At 43.7% G+C, this 17,064-nt stretch overlaps 1 protein-coding gene across 1 annotated transcript in view; it reads left to right on the forward strand.

Annotated features, from left to right (window-relative positions):
- LOC104952328 (tetratricopeptide repeat protein 28) overlaps positions 1-17,064 on the forward strand; it is a 61,529-nt gene that overhangs the window by 36,050 nt on the left and 8,415 nt on the right. Inside the window, exons 6-10 of the mRNA XM_010779139.1 lie at positions 8,007-8,116; positions 10,957-11,086; positions 11,177-11,395; positions 13,253-13,412; positions 15,590-15,730. Coding sequence (XP_010777441.1) covers positions 8,007-8,116; positions 10,957-11,086; positions 11,177-11,395; positions 13,253-13,412; positions 15,590-15,730 — 760 coding nt within the window. The remainder of the gene's footprint in view (positions 1-8,006; positions 8,117-10,956; positions 11,087-11,176; positions 11,396-13,252; positions 13,413-15,589; positions 15,731-17,064) is intronic.

The raw sequence follows: 17,064 nt of genomic DNA on the forward strand, positions 1-17,064 counted from the left end.
CAAATGGATGCCATCATACACACTCAACTATTAATTCCACCCAGGACATACTGTAGAGCAAAACTTTCCATATTGGCTCACACATTCCACCGACACTTGTCAAGCTAATCTCCCGCACATCACCATGAACAGCGTGATCATCGCAGCCCAGCAAATAAAGTTCAGTTAAGCGTGGTTACCTACGAGCAGAGATCGGACTGATCTAACAACACCCGGAGTACGGACAATACCTCTTGCCACACACCATATACTGACCCCATATCTACAACACTACGCATGCGCCTGAACTATACACTCACCGATGCACCACACACAACTACCATGATCAATAGAGACCCATACCTTAGCTGAATAGAACACATCTAGCAAGAAAGCCCCACAAGCGCGTTCATATCAACCACAATCTGCCCCTCACACACAGAGCGACTTGGCACACCAGCACGTCTGAATACTGAGGGAAGCACTATATATTTCAAGGAGACCCTCTTACATCTTGTCGCTCTCTCCCTTACTATTTCTATGCTTCAAAAGAGCCCATAGCACTACCTAGGAGACTACATGAAAGTAAACACAAGAGCTGCGAAATCTCATTTTGCAGATGATTTTCTTCTCATCTGTGCGTCATCGGCGGCGGCTCCACAGCAATCACCGCAGACAGATGAGCCATGCACGTGCTCTTAGGTGGATAATAGACACACTCAAACCCATCTCGCTTACACTAACAGCTCTAGTCAACACATGCATATATCCAGTCCAAATCATTAATTAAGCGTAAGGCTTTTATTCTGTGAAATGCTCCATTTTAACCGGCAATCCCAGCAATTGTTGAGTATTAATAAATCTTCGGCTTTGAAGACTTTGGAAGGGGCGTGGAAGGGAAGAAAATTAGACAGGATGCCCCGTCAACACATACACAGAGGATGGGAATGGGAGACCTTTTGACAGATGACCCATCTTGTAATAAAGGGAGGACACAGTGTTACAAACAGAGCTTCAGTTTTTGAACTTTAGAGCCATTCTACACACATAATCGTCACACAGCAGCTATCAGTCATGTATAAATAATTGACCTATACAACACATTACAAGCGAAATTACCAGTTTTATCGTTTTTTGTTACAGGAGACTGTTATGTACTCTGTTATATCAAGAATACAGTTCCCCTAGAATGAGATAAGCAAGATCTTATAGAGTGGTGGGTGGCATTGGGGAATACTCACTGCCACGACAGAGTTACTCTTATCGGTCTTGTGTTCTTATCGACTTCAATCCGCATTCCGCCGCGGTTCTGCTCTACTGAGCATGGAACCTACAGCAAGTTCCTTTTGTTGAGAAGCGTCGTAGGCTCATCGAGCTGGATTGAGCCAAGGTCAGGCTAAGCGGAATGGCGCCGCACAGCCACTGGGAATTAACGGAGCAGCTGGCGATCCTGTCTGAGCGTCAGGACCATTTCCCCGACACCCAGGACCTGGATCACGGGGGTACCCACTGCCGTTTGCACGTATACAAATCATGGGACAGTAGAGACGCCCTGCATGCCACCAAAGTTGACCTTGGGAGGATTGCGAGGACAGCGGCGCATCCGAGCGCCAGGCCCGCGCCTCTGGGATCTGGGCATACCTACGACGCCGGGAACGTACGAGCCGCGGTGTGCCAGAGCGCACGCGAGCGCGCGAACTCATGACTGGCTGCCAAGACACGCCTATGGCACTGGGAGGACACACCCAACGCACTGCAAAACCTACCTCACAGGCTTCATGTACCCTGCAGGAAGGTGAGTGAGTCGGGGGGAATGCGAGAGGATTGCCTTTGGTGCCCGAGCGAATTAGCTTAGAGTTTGTGCAATTCATGAAATGAAATTCAGCAGCCTATTTGTTGCTAAGACCTTGCCACATTTTTAGTGACTGTGTGTTTGTGTATGTGTTATAAGTGCACAGGGGGATTTGTGATATATTATGCGTTTGTGTTGTCTTCTGTGCTGTATAGGTTAAGAACATTTGTGTGTGCATGTCTGTGAAAACCAAATCAGGATGCACGCCAAGGCATTTTTTACTGTTTTACGCTCGCAGTCCCTTCACACCTTTATATCTACTTTTCTCAGAGGGTTCTTTGCAGTCCAGGTGGCAAAGATCTTTCACACAGTGGCTGACAGACCTACTGCCTCTCATGCTTCATTGTCCCTGCAAGATTACGGGGAAGTAAAAAACCTGCAGCTTGGCCCCCTCAGAAAATTCATTATGTTAGTGACGTGCAGGAAGCGGTTTGTCACCCAGGATGGGATAAGTGGAAGCCTCCGTGAATGTGAGCTTAATGTCCCACATCGCCTGCCTAGCCTGTGCCCGTTAACAAGACTTCATTCTCAGCAACCCACCCGTGTTACGACCCAACTCAGTTTGAATTCCATGAAAATTGCAGCTGTGTGTAAGAGGACAGTTGTATATTTCACCCTGCAGGGAGTGAATGCAAGGGAGCAGGAATAAAATCTTTCCTCTCTCTCTTCCTCCGTCCGAGTCTATTAGAGTTAAGCAGGCTGCAGTGAACCCATACACACCTCTGCTGGTCTGCTTGGTAGAGCTTTAATGGAAACAAAGGCGACAGGCCCATTCTGTCCTCCACCCTGTCCTCACTGTTGTCCCCCGCATTGTCCTTGTATTGTCCTCGGTCTGGCTGCGAAAAGAACAGTGCCATTCACTATCCCTGACAGCCATTATTTCTGGCCAACCTACCCAGACCGAAAAGTTGGCGAGGTTATTCTCAACTTCAAGTTTTTTTTTTTTCCTCTCAAACTGCTTGTTGTGTGTTTCTTTTTTCTGTTCTTCATGCTGCACTGCTTGTTTTTTGTTATCGAAAAATATTAATTGGAAGAAAGTTCAAGAAAGGATAAGGAAGGCAGCTTCCGAATTAGTGCAGATACTGTTGACAACCTGTGATTTCCCAAATCATCCGCAATGTCTTTAAATGTGTGTACCTTGTGTGTCTGACGGTTATTCTGTATCGCCAGTAAACAAGAATAACAAGGCTTCAGTGGAAGACACATGAAGACACCAATTAAGTTGATGAAGGCAGACATTATTTCTGTCACTTCAAGTGTTCACACTACTCCAACAAGTTCCTGTATTTTACCATTAAATGGCACTACACATCGCTGTCTGAAATATTAACAAAAGAGGCATTTCCCATCCAAGATTCATCCTTTTCAACAATTAACTCGGTAGTGTCATTAAATCAATGCCGGTCCATTGTAGCGACTAATGGAGGTATTAAAGTTTCTCCACGCTTCATTTTATGAAGACAATTAATGGAGACAAAAGCTATCTTGCCTACGCTAATTCTTGGTCAAGTAAGTGATGCTTAATATTTAATTCCTAACATATGGAAATCTACATAATGTTTCTTCCTTTACTGAAAGGAGGAGGGATCCCTCATTTGTTAATAATTATAGGCCAATTTCAAAATTATGTGTTGTAGCAACAGTTCCTTTGAAAAGCTTCTCAGTGAACAACAACTAATTATTCTTGGACACAATTTATATTTTGTCCGGAGCACCAATCCGGTTTTAGAGAAAACAACACAGCACACAACTGCTGCTATTAAAGTGGTGATAATAACATAATTAGGCATTGGACCGTAAAAAGTATTGTGCAGCTCTATTTATTGATGTTGTCAAAGGCGTTTGACACAGTTTGGATCATATCATCCTGGCAAAAGACTTCACAGTCAGCACTGAGAAGCCGAGTCAGCGAGAACCCAATGCGTCCAATTTTCTGGGTCCTCTTCTTCCTTCCTCCCGATAGCAAAGGGTGTGCCACAAGGTTCCATATTAGGACCGATTCTTTTTACCATATATGTAAATAACCTATGTAATAATTTAGCAAATGCTTCTTACCATTTGTATGCAGATGATACTGTTATTTATTGTTCCTCCGCTTCTACAGTATAGAGCAAAGTCTAGATTTCCTCCAGTCTGCCTTTGATGTCATACAAACCCATTTATATCAACTAAAGTTGGTATTAAATGCTGAATAATCCAAAGTGATGATATTTTCGAATGGCAAAAAGTTACCATCTATTCTACCCAAGATTTGTACCGCACAAGGGACTGACATTGAGAGGGTCACTACTTACAAATATCTGGGATTTCTTATTGAACAGAACTTGTCTTTCAAGTTACACACAGAAAATGTTGTTTCAAAGCTAAAAATAAAATTAGGTTTCTCTTACAGAAATAAATCCTGTTTCTCTTTTCAGACAAGGAAACATTTGATATCTGCAACGTTTTTACCTGTATTAGACTATGGTGACCTGCTATACATGAATGCCTCTGACCATTGCTTAAAGAGCTTGCATACTGTGTACCATTGTGCCTTACGATTTATCACTGGATGTGGATATCAAGTACACCATTGCACTTTATATGTTGCTGCTAATTGGCCATCTTTGTCTGCTCGCAGACTTTCCCATTGGTTGGGTTTTATTTATAAATCTCTGCTTGGGTTGGTTCCCTCCTACATTTGCACATATATGTGTCAAAGAGAAAGTTTAAGGCCTGCGCTCCCAAGATTTTATTCAGATGCTGGTTCCTACAGTGAGAACAAAATTGGGTAAAACAGCTTGGAACAATGTACAGATGGAGCTGAAACTCTCAGATTTAATCACTATGGGGGAATTCAGGTCCATCTTAAAGGACAGAGAACACGACACCATTGGTAGATGTGAGTGCTCGTATATCCTAAAATCATTTTAAATGTTGCCAGTTTTGAATGATTTTTAATAGTTTGTTTTTTCTTCGCATATTGACTGGCTAATGTGCCATTTTATTTGTGTTTTACAGCTGTATTTGTCTGCCTGTCATGTCTGTGTTTTATCTGTTGTAACTTCGTACATGCTGCCCTTCTTGGCCAGGTCAATCTTGGAAAAGAGATTTTAATCTCAATGAGTCTTTTACCTGGTTAAATAAAGCATATACTGTATATATATATATTTTAACCTGGAAAATTAGATAGTATATTGATAAATGCAGACTGGAATAAAAAAACTAAAAGTAAATGTTCTTATGAGGAAATCAACTATAATCTAATCAGTTTTATATGTAGCATTTAAATAATGCTACATATAAAAGCATTATTGTGCTATTTATATATAAGATATATTTGTATCTTGGCTTACATGTACAAAATACATATGAGATTGAACTCCTAAACTGTAGTTGACGAATGTATGAAATCTGTAGGATCTGTAAGAAACAGGCCTCAATCATGTGTAAAACGGAGCATAAAACATAGCAGGTTCATATACCGAGTATATAAATGTTGTCTTTCATAACATGGAATTTTATTCAGTGTTATCAACACTATAATAGAACTGAATCAGGATTTGTAATACAGCACATTCATGTAGGTAACCCTTTGAACAGCTTGTCAGGAGGATTAGAAATGAAATGCAGTTGGATGATAGGTATCACAGTGTGAAATGTCTGGACCTTTCATCATCAAATGTGGACCCCTCGCAGTTCTCCATGTGTCTATCTTTACGCTACAAATGTTGAATGTTGGTTGCTGGTGAAATGTCAGTAGGGATTTGTCAGATGGCAAAGTGAGCTGCTGATAAACGTTCTGCTTCTAACCTTTGTAGATCTATGTGGCAATTTTTTTTTGTCTTTTTATATTTTATTTTACTAATTTCTTTTGCCCAGAGCAGACAAAATAATTTACCTCATCATACATTTTCGTGATTAAAATCTGAAAAAGGATACAAAAGAATAAGCCTAGTTCACATTATCTCACATTTAAGGAAAGCTATTTGCTTTTGACTTTCATGTGTATGATAATAACATTATCTACACTACATGTTAGAGATCTGTAGTAAAATGTTGGAATAGGGAGATACAGCAGTGTATATTTCCCTACAAAAAATGATATACTGCACTTACTGTAAATGACCCACTCTTATTTTCTGCATGCGGTCATGATCAAAGTGTTGTGTGTTGTCATGTGTCATGAGCGCGCATGTGCCGGGGTGTTTTGTTTCCGCCACAGCACACTTGCGGTTCTACAGTGCGTGAGATTTCCTTGTTCCAGCGCACGTGTATGTTGTGTCTGCACGTAGAGTTTGTGTCTGAAGCCAGAGGTGCGTGGGCCCGGGGGCTGGAGAGAATCTCTCCCCCAGCTGTCAAGCAGCCTTTAAAGTGTTCTCTAGTTGCTCTTCAGGGTGCAGCCAGCCACGGCCACATCCCCGTGTCAGCTTCTGCTACGTGACTGTGCCTGCTAGGCGCTCCGAAGGCACGCGAGAAGACGGTGACAGACACTGAATGATACCGAGCGGGAGAACAGAGGGAATGAGAGAGTTGGGGAGGAAAGAAAAAAATGGGGAGAAAGAAAGAGAATGGCAAGCGGGCTGAAGGGAAAGACAGAGATCAGCATGAGTCATGATTCCCATGTTTTATTTCACTGTCAGCTGGAGAATAAAGAAAACATAGAGTTGGTTGACACTCAGGCTTGATCATAAAGTACTATCACAGATCTTCTCAGAGAAAGAAAGCTTTTTCCGGTGTGCGTGGTTGTGTGTGTGCGTGCAGATGAAAGGCTTCGGCGTTGGAGTTGAGATGAGTGAGGGGTAAGTCTGTCAGAGAATGAAAAGGATAATTTAGATCTGTTTCCTCTTTCTTGCTCCAGTGCCTAATGAGCTCTAAGCAGTGCAGATTCCCTGCAAGCACTGCCACCCCAGTCAAGATGAAACAGGTAGAGAGAGCAGAGAGGGTGCCGGCAGAGACACAGGCACCGAGATGAGAAAATGAATACGGGAGGCAGAGGGAGAGAGGAGCACGGCAGATGCATGGGGGAAGAGGGCAGGCAGGCAGACCGAGGGAGGGTGTGTGCAAAGATAAGGCGAGGGGGGAGACTGTTGCCGGCTTCAAAGGCTGCCGGCTAACGTGGCCGTGGAGGAGCCATGAAGTCTACGGTTGCGTGGTGTGCTGGGTCCTGCGGAATAGTATGACTGTTTCAGGTCACGCTCTGTGTTCTTGGCTTATCTGGTCCAGCCACAGACTGTTTTCCAGGAATGCCGGGGAAGCAGACTCGGATGAGGGTGGCTTGGCCCATTTGTCTCCCCTCTTTGACCAAAAGCATGTTTAGACACCTCCATTGCACTAGCAAGAGGAGAGAAAAGAGGGCCTGTGTTAAGTGAGACTGTGCATGAGCAATAGCCTATTGCAAACAGCAGACTGCTTGCTGTGCGTTTAGCACCTTGCGGGTGATACTGTGGTCTTTTTTCTTCATCATTGTACTCTGTGGAGTGGCATTTTCATCCCAGTAATTGGGCAGAACCAAGTACTCGACAGGCAGACTGAGGACACATGCAAAGATGTGACAAACGCCTCACTGCTTGAGGGATTGGAAGTGAAAAACAAACTGCATCCTCGCCAGGTGATATTACACAGGCACACTCACTGAACATGCACACTTAGACACACACACACACATGCGTACACAGGCACATTCAAACCTCCCCTGGCTACCCAAACAACTCACAGAAAACATCACAAAGTAGGCTTTGCGCTGTGAGTTTGCACTGAGTCTATTATTAGCTCATCACTGTGTTTGCAAATATTTGTCGACGTCTTCATGATATTGTGTGGCTTCTTTTATGCAAGCATTGGGAGCGCGTTTGTGTTTGCTCAGCCAGTCGATGCTTACTATTGATTACTATGCAGTCCGATTAGTGCTCTAACAGCTTCCCTCCAAGGCAGGAGTGTGTGTGTGTGTGTGTGTGTGTGTGTGTGTGTGTGTGTGTGTGTGTGTGTGTGTGTGTGTGTGTGTGTGTGTGTGTGTTGTAGACCCGGTGTGAGCAGTATCTTACAACTGAGGCCAAATATCCAAACCTGTTCGCTGTCAGAACATCAGTCCCACGCTATGCTTACATCTGTTACTCTGAAAGATACCTAAGAGTCTACCTGCACTGAATAATTTTTACTCTCATCTGCTCCCGTTTTCCCCCCCCCCTCCTGACAGGCCTGCGGCTTGCAGAGCAGCTGGCTCGGCGTGAGGACGAGGCAAAGATCCGCCATCGTCTTGGGCTCTCTCTGTGGGCCAGTGGGAATCTGGAGGAGGCCCAACATCAGGTAAAGCTTCATATTCTGCTGCCTCTTCTAGCCTTGACTCTACTCTCAAGCCGACTCCTCTCCTCTCCTCCATCTGGACTCCTTCCAGCTGATCTACCTCTCGTAGTTAAGACTGACCTCTAATAAGCGCACATCTGTTGGTCGGCAAAGACTACAAACGAGAGTAGGGAAATAGATGATCTGGAGTGTGAAATGTAAGTTTTAAGTAAAGCCCAATGGTAAAAGAAATAACCCATAGGACGAAGCACAACAGGAGAAGAGGTGGCTGTAGAGCTTGAACATGGCCGCTGGCAATATGCTGGGGAGTCTGTCAAGCTGGTAAATGCTGTCATCTCAGCAGACAGGCGACAGATGACTGGATATTTTTTCGTTCATGGTCTCGGGAGTCCCAAGCCTCCACATCACACATACACACACTCCCTCCTCTTCAACCCACTGCCCACCTGGCAAGCATGGAATATCCCCTTAACATCTCCTTTTACAGTCTGTCCACACACCACAGCTCAAGATTTGATTTTTTCTCTGCTTGTGTATCCACACATAAGTCTGTGAACAGTCAGCCAACAGCAGTTGCTGTCTCACATGTGTCTGTAGGGATGTTATTCAGCTGCTTTCATTTTCAAAATCTAGTCCAAAACATTTCTGGTATGATACACACACGCTACGCACATCTATGTGACCCAGATAGATTTCTGTTTCTGTCAAAAGTAACTTTGTCTGTTTGCAATTATCTGTAACAAGAGTTAGAAAAGAAAGAGTTGACCAAGGTGGTGACTATGGCAAAGGCTCATGACTCATATTGTGGAATTTGTGTTGGATTAAAGCAAAAATATTATTCTTACTATGACCCGATGCAACATATTTTCCACTGCATATTTGCTTTCCAGTTTAACACTTGCCCTCAAAACCTTAGTAGGGCATGTTAACAGTGGGCTGATTTTATCCTAACATGCATAGATCCCTTGTTTTTCCCATGTGTTTCTCCCCATGTCAGATTGTAGCCCACAGGGTGAATTGGTGCTGAGAAAGGACACTGTTTTCCTCAGTGTACATCAAATGGTTATTCATGAGCTGGCCTGTTGCTACAGATGACCTTTGTTAATTCCCTGACCCACGTCAAACCTCATTTTTATCGGCTTGTATTAAAATTCATAAAGCATCCATAGGTGTGGAATGAGAGTTCTTGACCTCATGTTCCTTATTCTCTAAATATTTCAATCCAATTTTAGTTCAACACCATGTCTGTGATCCTGGTGTTCACAGTGACACGCAGATTGACGTGTCCTGATTATAATCAGCTATTTTACCAGCGCATGCTCCCTCTGAGATGCCCTCACATTCATATGTAAGGAGAGCATGGATCAATACATTCATGTTTACTTAAGTAGCAGTGGTCTACTGTAGATTTTCTTTATTCATCTGATATCATCTGCCACACAGAATGAGAGCTTATCAGGCAGGTTATTTTACAAAAATCATTAGAGGTATTCAAGGATCAACCTCCACTGTGATTCAGTGACATTGACATTCACTTAACCTGCCAGATAAAAGCCATGTTAGTGTCAGAGCTGTAAAACATAGGAGTGCTATCTGAATGCATAGCAGCTGAAGAATGTGGCAGCTTTTTACCTGTACCACAGCCAAGGCGAGTCACTGCGGACGCAGCACATTTGGGATTGTTTCCCCTTTCATCTGTGCCAGAAGGGGTCAGGGAAGAGGAAAGGCGCTGTGAGAAATTAGTTTCACTCTTAAAGGGATGTCTGCAAGGCTTACAGATTAAACTAGCACTGCAGCAGTCTGCCCACAGTCCTATCAGCAGAATCAGCCTGAGACCAGCAGCTCCGTCTACTTGCACTAATGCAGCAGAGCTCACAGATTCTATGCTGATCTCTACTCTCCCCGTTCACTCTGACACACTTTTCCTGCATGACCTTGGGATATGCCAGGCGAGCTACAGTGTATGCATATTATGTGAACGCGCAAGACACACGCTCTTTCTCTTACCCAACCCACAATGCTGATACAATCCACTTCATCCACCTTTTCTTCACTGCAGTTCTTTGTCTTGTATAAACTGTGATCAAAGCAGTATGAGCAGAGTGCTTTGGCCTCTCTGCTGGCCCCGGACTCCCGGAGAGTGGCTCTATAACGGCCCTAGTCACCCTACAGGGCTGCTATAGGCGCAGAAATAGGAAATCAATAAAGGCTCCCATGAATCAGCACTCCTGGCCAGCTCCGCTTGGCCAACGTGCAACACTGCCTGCTGCCCCACCTTTCCATTGTCTCTTTTCCCTATCTCAATCCAATGTCTAGCACTGAATAGAAAGGTCTAATAACGCAGACAGGCCTAGTGCGTTTTTTTTATTAAAAGATTTTCTTTTTTGTCTTTCCAAGATTCCCAGGTAATGGTTTAGCTTCTCGTTGCCCTTTCCCTAGTCCAGGCGAATAGGAGCCGAAGAGAGGTTTACTTGTGTTGTATGGGGATTCATCAAGCTACATTATGTTACTTTCCTCCGTTGAGAAAAGCAGAATTGGAGGGCAGCGGGTCTCATAAGTGATGACCGCTGAGGTGGGATTGTGCCATCTAGTGGCCACAATGAATCTCCCTCTTTAAAAGGCTCATCATGTACATGCATAGTGGTGTATGATTTGTTGGACACTTGTATCCATAGTGTCTGAACTGTGCCCTGACTACTTACATTGTATCATCAAACCTATAAAACCTGCACTGATGCTTTCCACAATAATCAGAGCTAAAATGATGTATGATGTTATAACTTTTCTTTGAAACTGAGCCAACTACGAATATCTAATGTGTTGTTGTTGTTGTTTATCTTCAGCTCTACCGGGCTTCTGCACTGTTTGAGACCATCCGCCATGAAGCCCAGCACAGCACAGACTACAAACTCTCCCTGTTTGACCTGCAAACCTCCTGCTACCAGGCACTCCAAAGGGTCCTCGTCAGCCTAGGTATGCCCATAGATACCTCTCATAACTTAAATTCTTCAATTTGTCTAAGCATATACCTGTTAATCAGTTCTGACCTCTGAACCCAAACAGGCCACCACGATGAGGCTCTGGCGGTAGCGGAGCGGGGTCGCACACGAGCCTTCGCTGACCTCCTGGTGGAGCGGCAGACAGGCCAGCAGGACTCGGACCCCTACACCCCGGTAACAGTGGAGCACATATTGGACACCGTCAACAGCCAGAGGGCGTTGGTGCTTTATTTCTCAATGGCGGCTGGCTACCTGTACAGCTGGCTGCTGGCTCCAGGAGCAGGTAAGGACCGACTCTCTGGCTATGGCTCTGTTGTTAAATAGCTTTTTGTAGGAATGTTAAAAACATTCTCCCTTATTGTTATTATTTTCTGCCTTAGAATTTTTTTTCTGTTTTTCACTGTATGTGAACAATCATATTGGGTGAATAGGTTTCAAATTTCCCCTATTTTACTGACTCATAACGGTTTTGTGCCGTTGTTCTGCGTTTGCACCTGCCAGCCACCGTACTTTCTCGTGGTGCACACACACATTTCTACAACGACCAGCAGTGAGCTTTTATTCTATAAAACGTTTTTAAAATCTACTTTATATAATTTATATATACAGTCTATGCTTATAACAGTTGGCCATATGGTACTGGCAACTTTACACTTAACCCAGGAATCACTTTGTTTTTTATTTCGCCTTAAAGTTGTTACATTCCTTGAGAAATATTGCATACAGAATATGTCTTGTAATACACTAAGGTTACGTGCATATTCAATTACAAAAACGGAAGGATGAAAGCTAAATGCCATCCTATTATTACAAAAGGATATTCAATAATGTAACACAAACTGTAAATATATATTTCTTGTACAAAGTGTAAAGCTATAACCACTACACATACTTGCTTCAAATCAAAGTGTATGAAAGCCTAGAGGCTGTAGCTTGTTGTCAGCTGCAGGGGTAAGAAGGCCAGCTTTTAACACCAAGCGGCAGTGCCACCTGCCACTCTGCTGTTAGGATTTGCCCCCTGCTTCGCTTCTCACCCCAGAAGGCATCCCCCAATGAACCATGCTAATTGAAAGTGACACAGCCAAACAACATCGGCAACATCTCTGCACATGCCAACAGGAAAACACTTAGCTGTTGCACCAAGCCCAAACATAATTTGGCTTTCTCTTTTCATCCTTTTTTCTGGTGGTATTGCTGTACTTCTTTGTGTGCTTTTTATTTTGTCTCTTTTGTTGGCACACTGAGTAACACCACACAGGCAGAGGGATTAAGATGCAGCTTGTTTATATGACTTGTGAAATTTCAGTTTCACAAAAAGAATAGGCAGACTGCGGGTGAACTACAGTGCATGTCACACGACTCCCCGTAGCTGTTCCTTGGCTCTCTTCTGCTCTCTGCTGTAATGAGAGGAAATGAGAGCCTTGACCCATGTCCCTTGCCACCAAGCCTGAACATTTGATCATATCCAGCTCCCTGGCAACCAGATGAACTCGACCCCCCCCAGCACTAGTCATACGGAGGGGAGGAACACTACAGGGACCAGTGGAGATCTTCAAAGCGCTGAATATTACCCCAAGCTAATAGGGAGCCACTTGCTCACTAATCGCCTGTCTGTCACTTCCTGGCATTCCCTGGCATCCAGCTGGCACACAAACATGGCCTACTCTAAAGACTTACTCAAAAGAGCTTCTAAAGGTCCTAATTGCTTCAGTAGTGTAAATTATGTGACATTTTATAGACCGGAATTGCATATACTGCCCATTCAATTGCATTTAATACAAAATCGACATGATAGCACATCTATTTATACAGCACTGACACACCCACAAACTCACACACACACACACACACACACACAGCCTGTTCTCCATCCCAGTGTACTCTTCCCCGCCCCACTCAGATGTTTCTGCTTGACACTCTCATGGCGGGCGGCAGATGGCACAGGCAGCCTACTCTTATATTTTATTGAACATTATTTGTTTTATTCATTTTGCTCAACATATGCACTGCTGCAAACTGCCTCACTCACAGCCTCCAGTTGAAACCATCCAATATTCCTGACATGAGCGAGTAATTCAAAAGAAGATAAGCAATTTAACTAAAACAGCCAGTCATTTTTGCCACTTTTCTCTTTCTACAGGCATCCTGAAGTTTCATGAGGTGTATCTGGGCGAGGGCATGTCAGAAGTAGGGTCTGACTTCCAGGAGGGGGGCAACGGAGGAGTGGTTTGCGGCTCCTCGCTGGAGCAGTACATCGCCAGTGCCCGTGAGGCTCTGGGAGTTGAATCGTATTACAGCAGGTGAGATTTGTACAGCTGTCACAGTGAAAGGAAACGTCTACTGTTTGTTTATGAGCTCATTATGCATGTGAAACACTCATTTAGGACTGTTTGCTTGAAAGTTTGCACTGTTTGCTCTTATAACTAATAACCCAATACCTATTTAGTCTACATCCAATTTTTTTACGTTGTCTTTTTCCTGAGCTGGGATAGCAATAATGGATTAGCAGACAAGGAAGAAAACATACCCACATAAACTTTATTGACAAACAAATTAAAGAAAGCCAGTACAAATCACTGTTTGATTACCAAGTGCACTTGGAAAGTGCTAGATGGTCATCAGAAGCCAGTGTAAACAATACATGACTCCCCATCAAGAGTGTAGCCCAAACAAACAACAAAGATTAACACTTACACTCTAATCCCTAGAGCTAGTTGTAAAAGGGATTATTTGATCATTCAGAAAGTGTGTGTTTGTAAAAGAGTGTTATTATGCCCCATTGCGCCCTGTGATGACAGGCTTCTACTACCTTGCTAAAGTACTCCGCTCTCACCACAGTGGAATAAATGAGACGGAATAATGGCTCTTTGGATAGCCAGACTATTGAACCCACCAAACAAACATTAAACCTGACAACTAAAGGAAGAGAGGATGGGATTTCCTGAGAGTATAAGGAAGAATGGGAAGAAGGTTGTGAAAGAATCAATGGAGTACAATTCAAAGAAGCCGAGGCTGGTGGTTAAAGAGCAGAACAGGGATTGTAGCCATATGGGACTCTACAGGAGGAGATGGAAATGGTGGCGAGATATATCGACAGCTAAAATCACCCTTTGACATCATGGCGTCTACACAGCATTTGACATTGCCGTTGTTCTCTAGTTGGGGTTTGATCCATAGTGCCCAGCTGGTCCGCCCAGTGCCAGCCTCCGCCACCCTAGCAGCCTGGCCCTCCTGCCCCATTACCAGCTCATTTACTACTCCAATAGGAAGCTGTACACACGCCACTGCGCCTGGATGGGCACAATATGGCACCACTTACCAGCCCATTCATTCTCCAGAGTGGAGAAAAAGAGAGGCAGCACTCTGAAATGACATGGATGGAGAGGAATGGGGGAGAGCATATGTGTGCGAAAGAAAGGATGATGACAGTAGAAAACATTGTATTAAAGAGGCCCTATTATGCTCTTTGGGGGTTTTATGTTCCTATAGTGTGTGTTAGGTTGTTGCATATAAATTGTCTGCAAAGGCTAAAATCCCAAGTTCATACACTCCTCCCCCTGCCTGAAATGCCTCCATTGGACTCCTTTGTTTCCTGCCGAGACATAATGACATCACTATGTAACACGTGCGCTTCTATTGGCTTGCGCTCCAACACACTGTATGCAATCTGCTAATGGGCGTGACATCGCTAAGCGGTTGACGAATCACAACAAAGCCAGCCAGCTAGCCAATCAGAGCAGACTGGGCTCTCGTTTCAGACCGAGAGTGAAAGGGCAGTACTAGAAAATAAAGACCTTTTGAACAGTAAAGCATGTAAACATGTCACAGTAGAGGCACAAAATACAAATATGAAACCTGAAAATTAGCATAATATGGTCCCTTTAACTAATTGCTTTTTTTGTACCATCATCTTTTGAAACGGATTTATATTCTGCATCCAGCATTTCTTCAGTGCACGTACATCTGTCGGTATGTATACACCCCCGGGGAAATGAATCTCAAAACAGATATATAATGCAAGGATTTCAATGAAATGGTGGTGGTGGTGGCAGTGTGAGCATGAGATGATGAGAGATCCATGGTGCAAGAAGCTGACATAAGAGTTACACGATGTGGGTGCATCATAGGAGAGGTTGAAGCATGAAGGGAGAGATAGGGAGGTGGTGGTTGAGAGGTAGTGTTTGTGGGTTGGGGGTGGTTGATTCCCCACTGACTGGATCAGCATCGCTAGCATTATAATGAAAGGATTTATCTCTGCTTACCATCAGGGTGTTGGACCAAGCCTGAGAAATTAGGCCAAGTGTGTGTGGGTAGAGCAGTGTGTTTTGGGGGGAGATCAGCAGTGTGTGTAGTTGACTTATCCGCTGAGAAACAATGTAAGTCTGTGTATTGTCTACTTTCCCCAAAGTGCCCCTTTCTTGCCAAGAAATCTCGGCGGCTGTGCATGTCTCTCACTCTCTCTCCATCTATCTTTCAGAGGGTGCTCGAGCAGCGAGACAGAGAGCGAGGCAGGAGATTTGTTGGACCAACAATTTGAGGAGCTCAACAACAAGCTTAACTCTGTCACCGATCCAACGGGCTTCCTGCGCATGGTGTCCAGAAACAACCTGTTCAACAGGTAGGGGATGATTCACAAATCACCTGCACGTTCCAACCCTCTCACTGTGGGACAGCCATAATTAGCAAGCGCTACATAGACCCGCTTTCTCACAAAATAAAAGAAGATGAAAAATATGTGCTTGGGTAAGGAGATTCACGGGTATTGTGGTTCATCTCTGAAAGGATTCTCTTCTCCATTGTTTCGCCAGCGCAGAGGCAGCATGTGAATCCTTCTTATTAAAATAGACTGAGAAGAGCCAAGCTGCTAAAGCTCTTATCAACTGCCTACTCTGATGGGGCTGTGTGTGAGTGTGCGTGTGTTTGTGCACGTGCGTGTGGTTTTAAGATGTTTGCACTATCTTTGTTTGTTTGTTGTGCAGATTTATGACTGTGGTTATTTCAGTGAGTCTGCCAGTGGCCCCTTCAGAGTATTATTTAACGATACTATGCTAAGTATTCGTTTACACTGAGATGATTGGTAATGTATACCAATAGAGTGTGCGGTTGTCTGTGCATATGTGTGTGTGTGTGTGTGTGTGTGTGTGTGTGTGTGTGTGTCTGGGTCATATTTCCCTGTCCTCGGCCACAGTTAAGCTGCTCTTTGATGAGAGGGTAATTCCAGCTTTAATTGAGTCTCGGTGCTCATTAAGCCCCTTTAATGGGCTGCCGGTAATAATCCGCTCATTCTTTTGGGCCTCAAAAAACTCTGAATTATAAAGCTCCTCGTGCTTAGAGCCTATCGTCTATCACAATGTTAAAGCAAGAGAAAATGAAGAAAAGATCATTGTCATTTCAAGCCATCTTGGGGTTTCATGTACATATATGAGCTTTTCAAAAGCTCTCAATGACTTCACTTCTCCCTTTAATGTTCCTCTACATGTCAAGATTTAGGCTATTAGTGTTATTAATTCCTCAGTATTTCACAGTTACTGACAATTAAGGGAAAGAAGAAATATAATGAACTCTAATTGGATGACATTTCAATCAAAATAGGTGCAAGAACAATATCCTCACATTAAAAGACCAGTGCTTCTTTACGTGATATCTTCACTCTGTGTTATCATAGATTGCCCTATTTTAACACAGAAATTCAATCTTCACCAGAGATCTTGAAAGGATTACTATGGGAAGGTGATAATGAAAGTCTCCTCGTGTCTAATCCCCTCAGTGTGTAATTGAATACGTTTTTATGCCCAATGATAGCATAGTGAGATTTTTTGAGGATCTTGATTAAGTTGTCAGTGAAGGAGCTGTTAGCACTGATAAAACAGGCATCAAAAGAGCTGCCACTACAAATACAATTGAATTAGGTCAGTAGAAAAAGCCTAATGTGTGTGTAATAGAGGCTAACTT

Source organism: Notothenia coriiceps, unplaced genomic scaffold (genome assembly GCF_000735185.1).
Source record: "Notothenia coriiceps isolate Sejong01 unplaced genomic scaffold, NC01 NC01_scaffold00019799, whole genome shotgun sequence".
NCBI classification, from domain to species: Eukaryota; Metazoa; Chordata; class Actinopteri; order Perciformes; family Nototheniidae; genus Notothenia; species Notothenia coriiceps.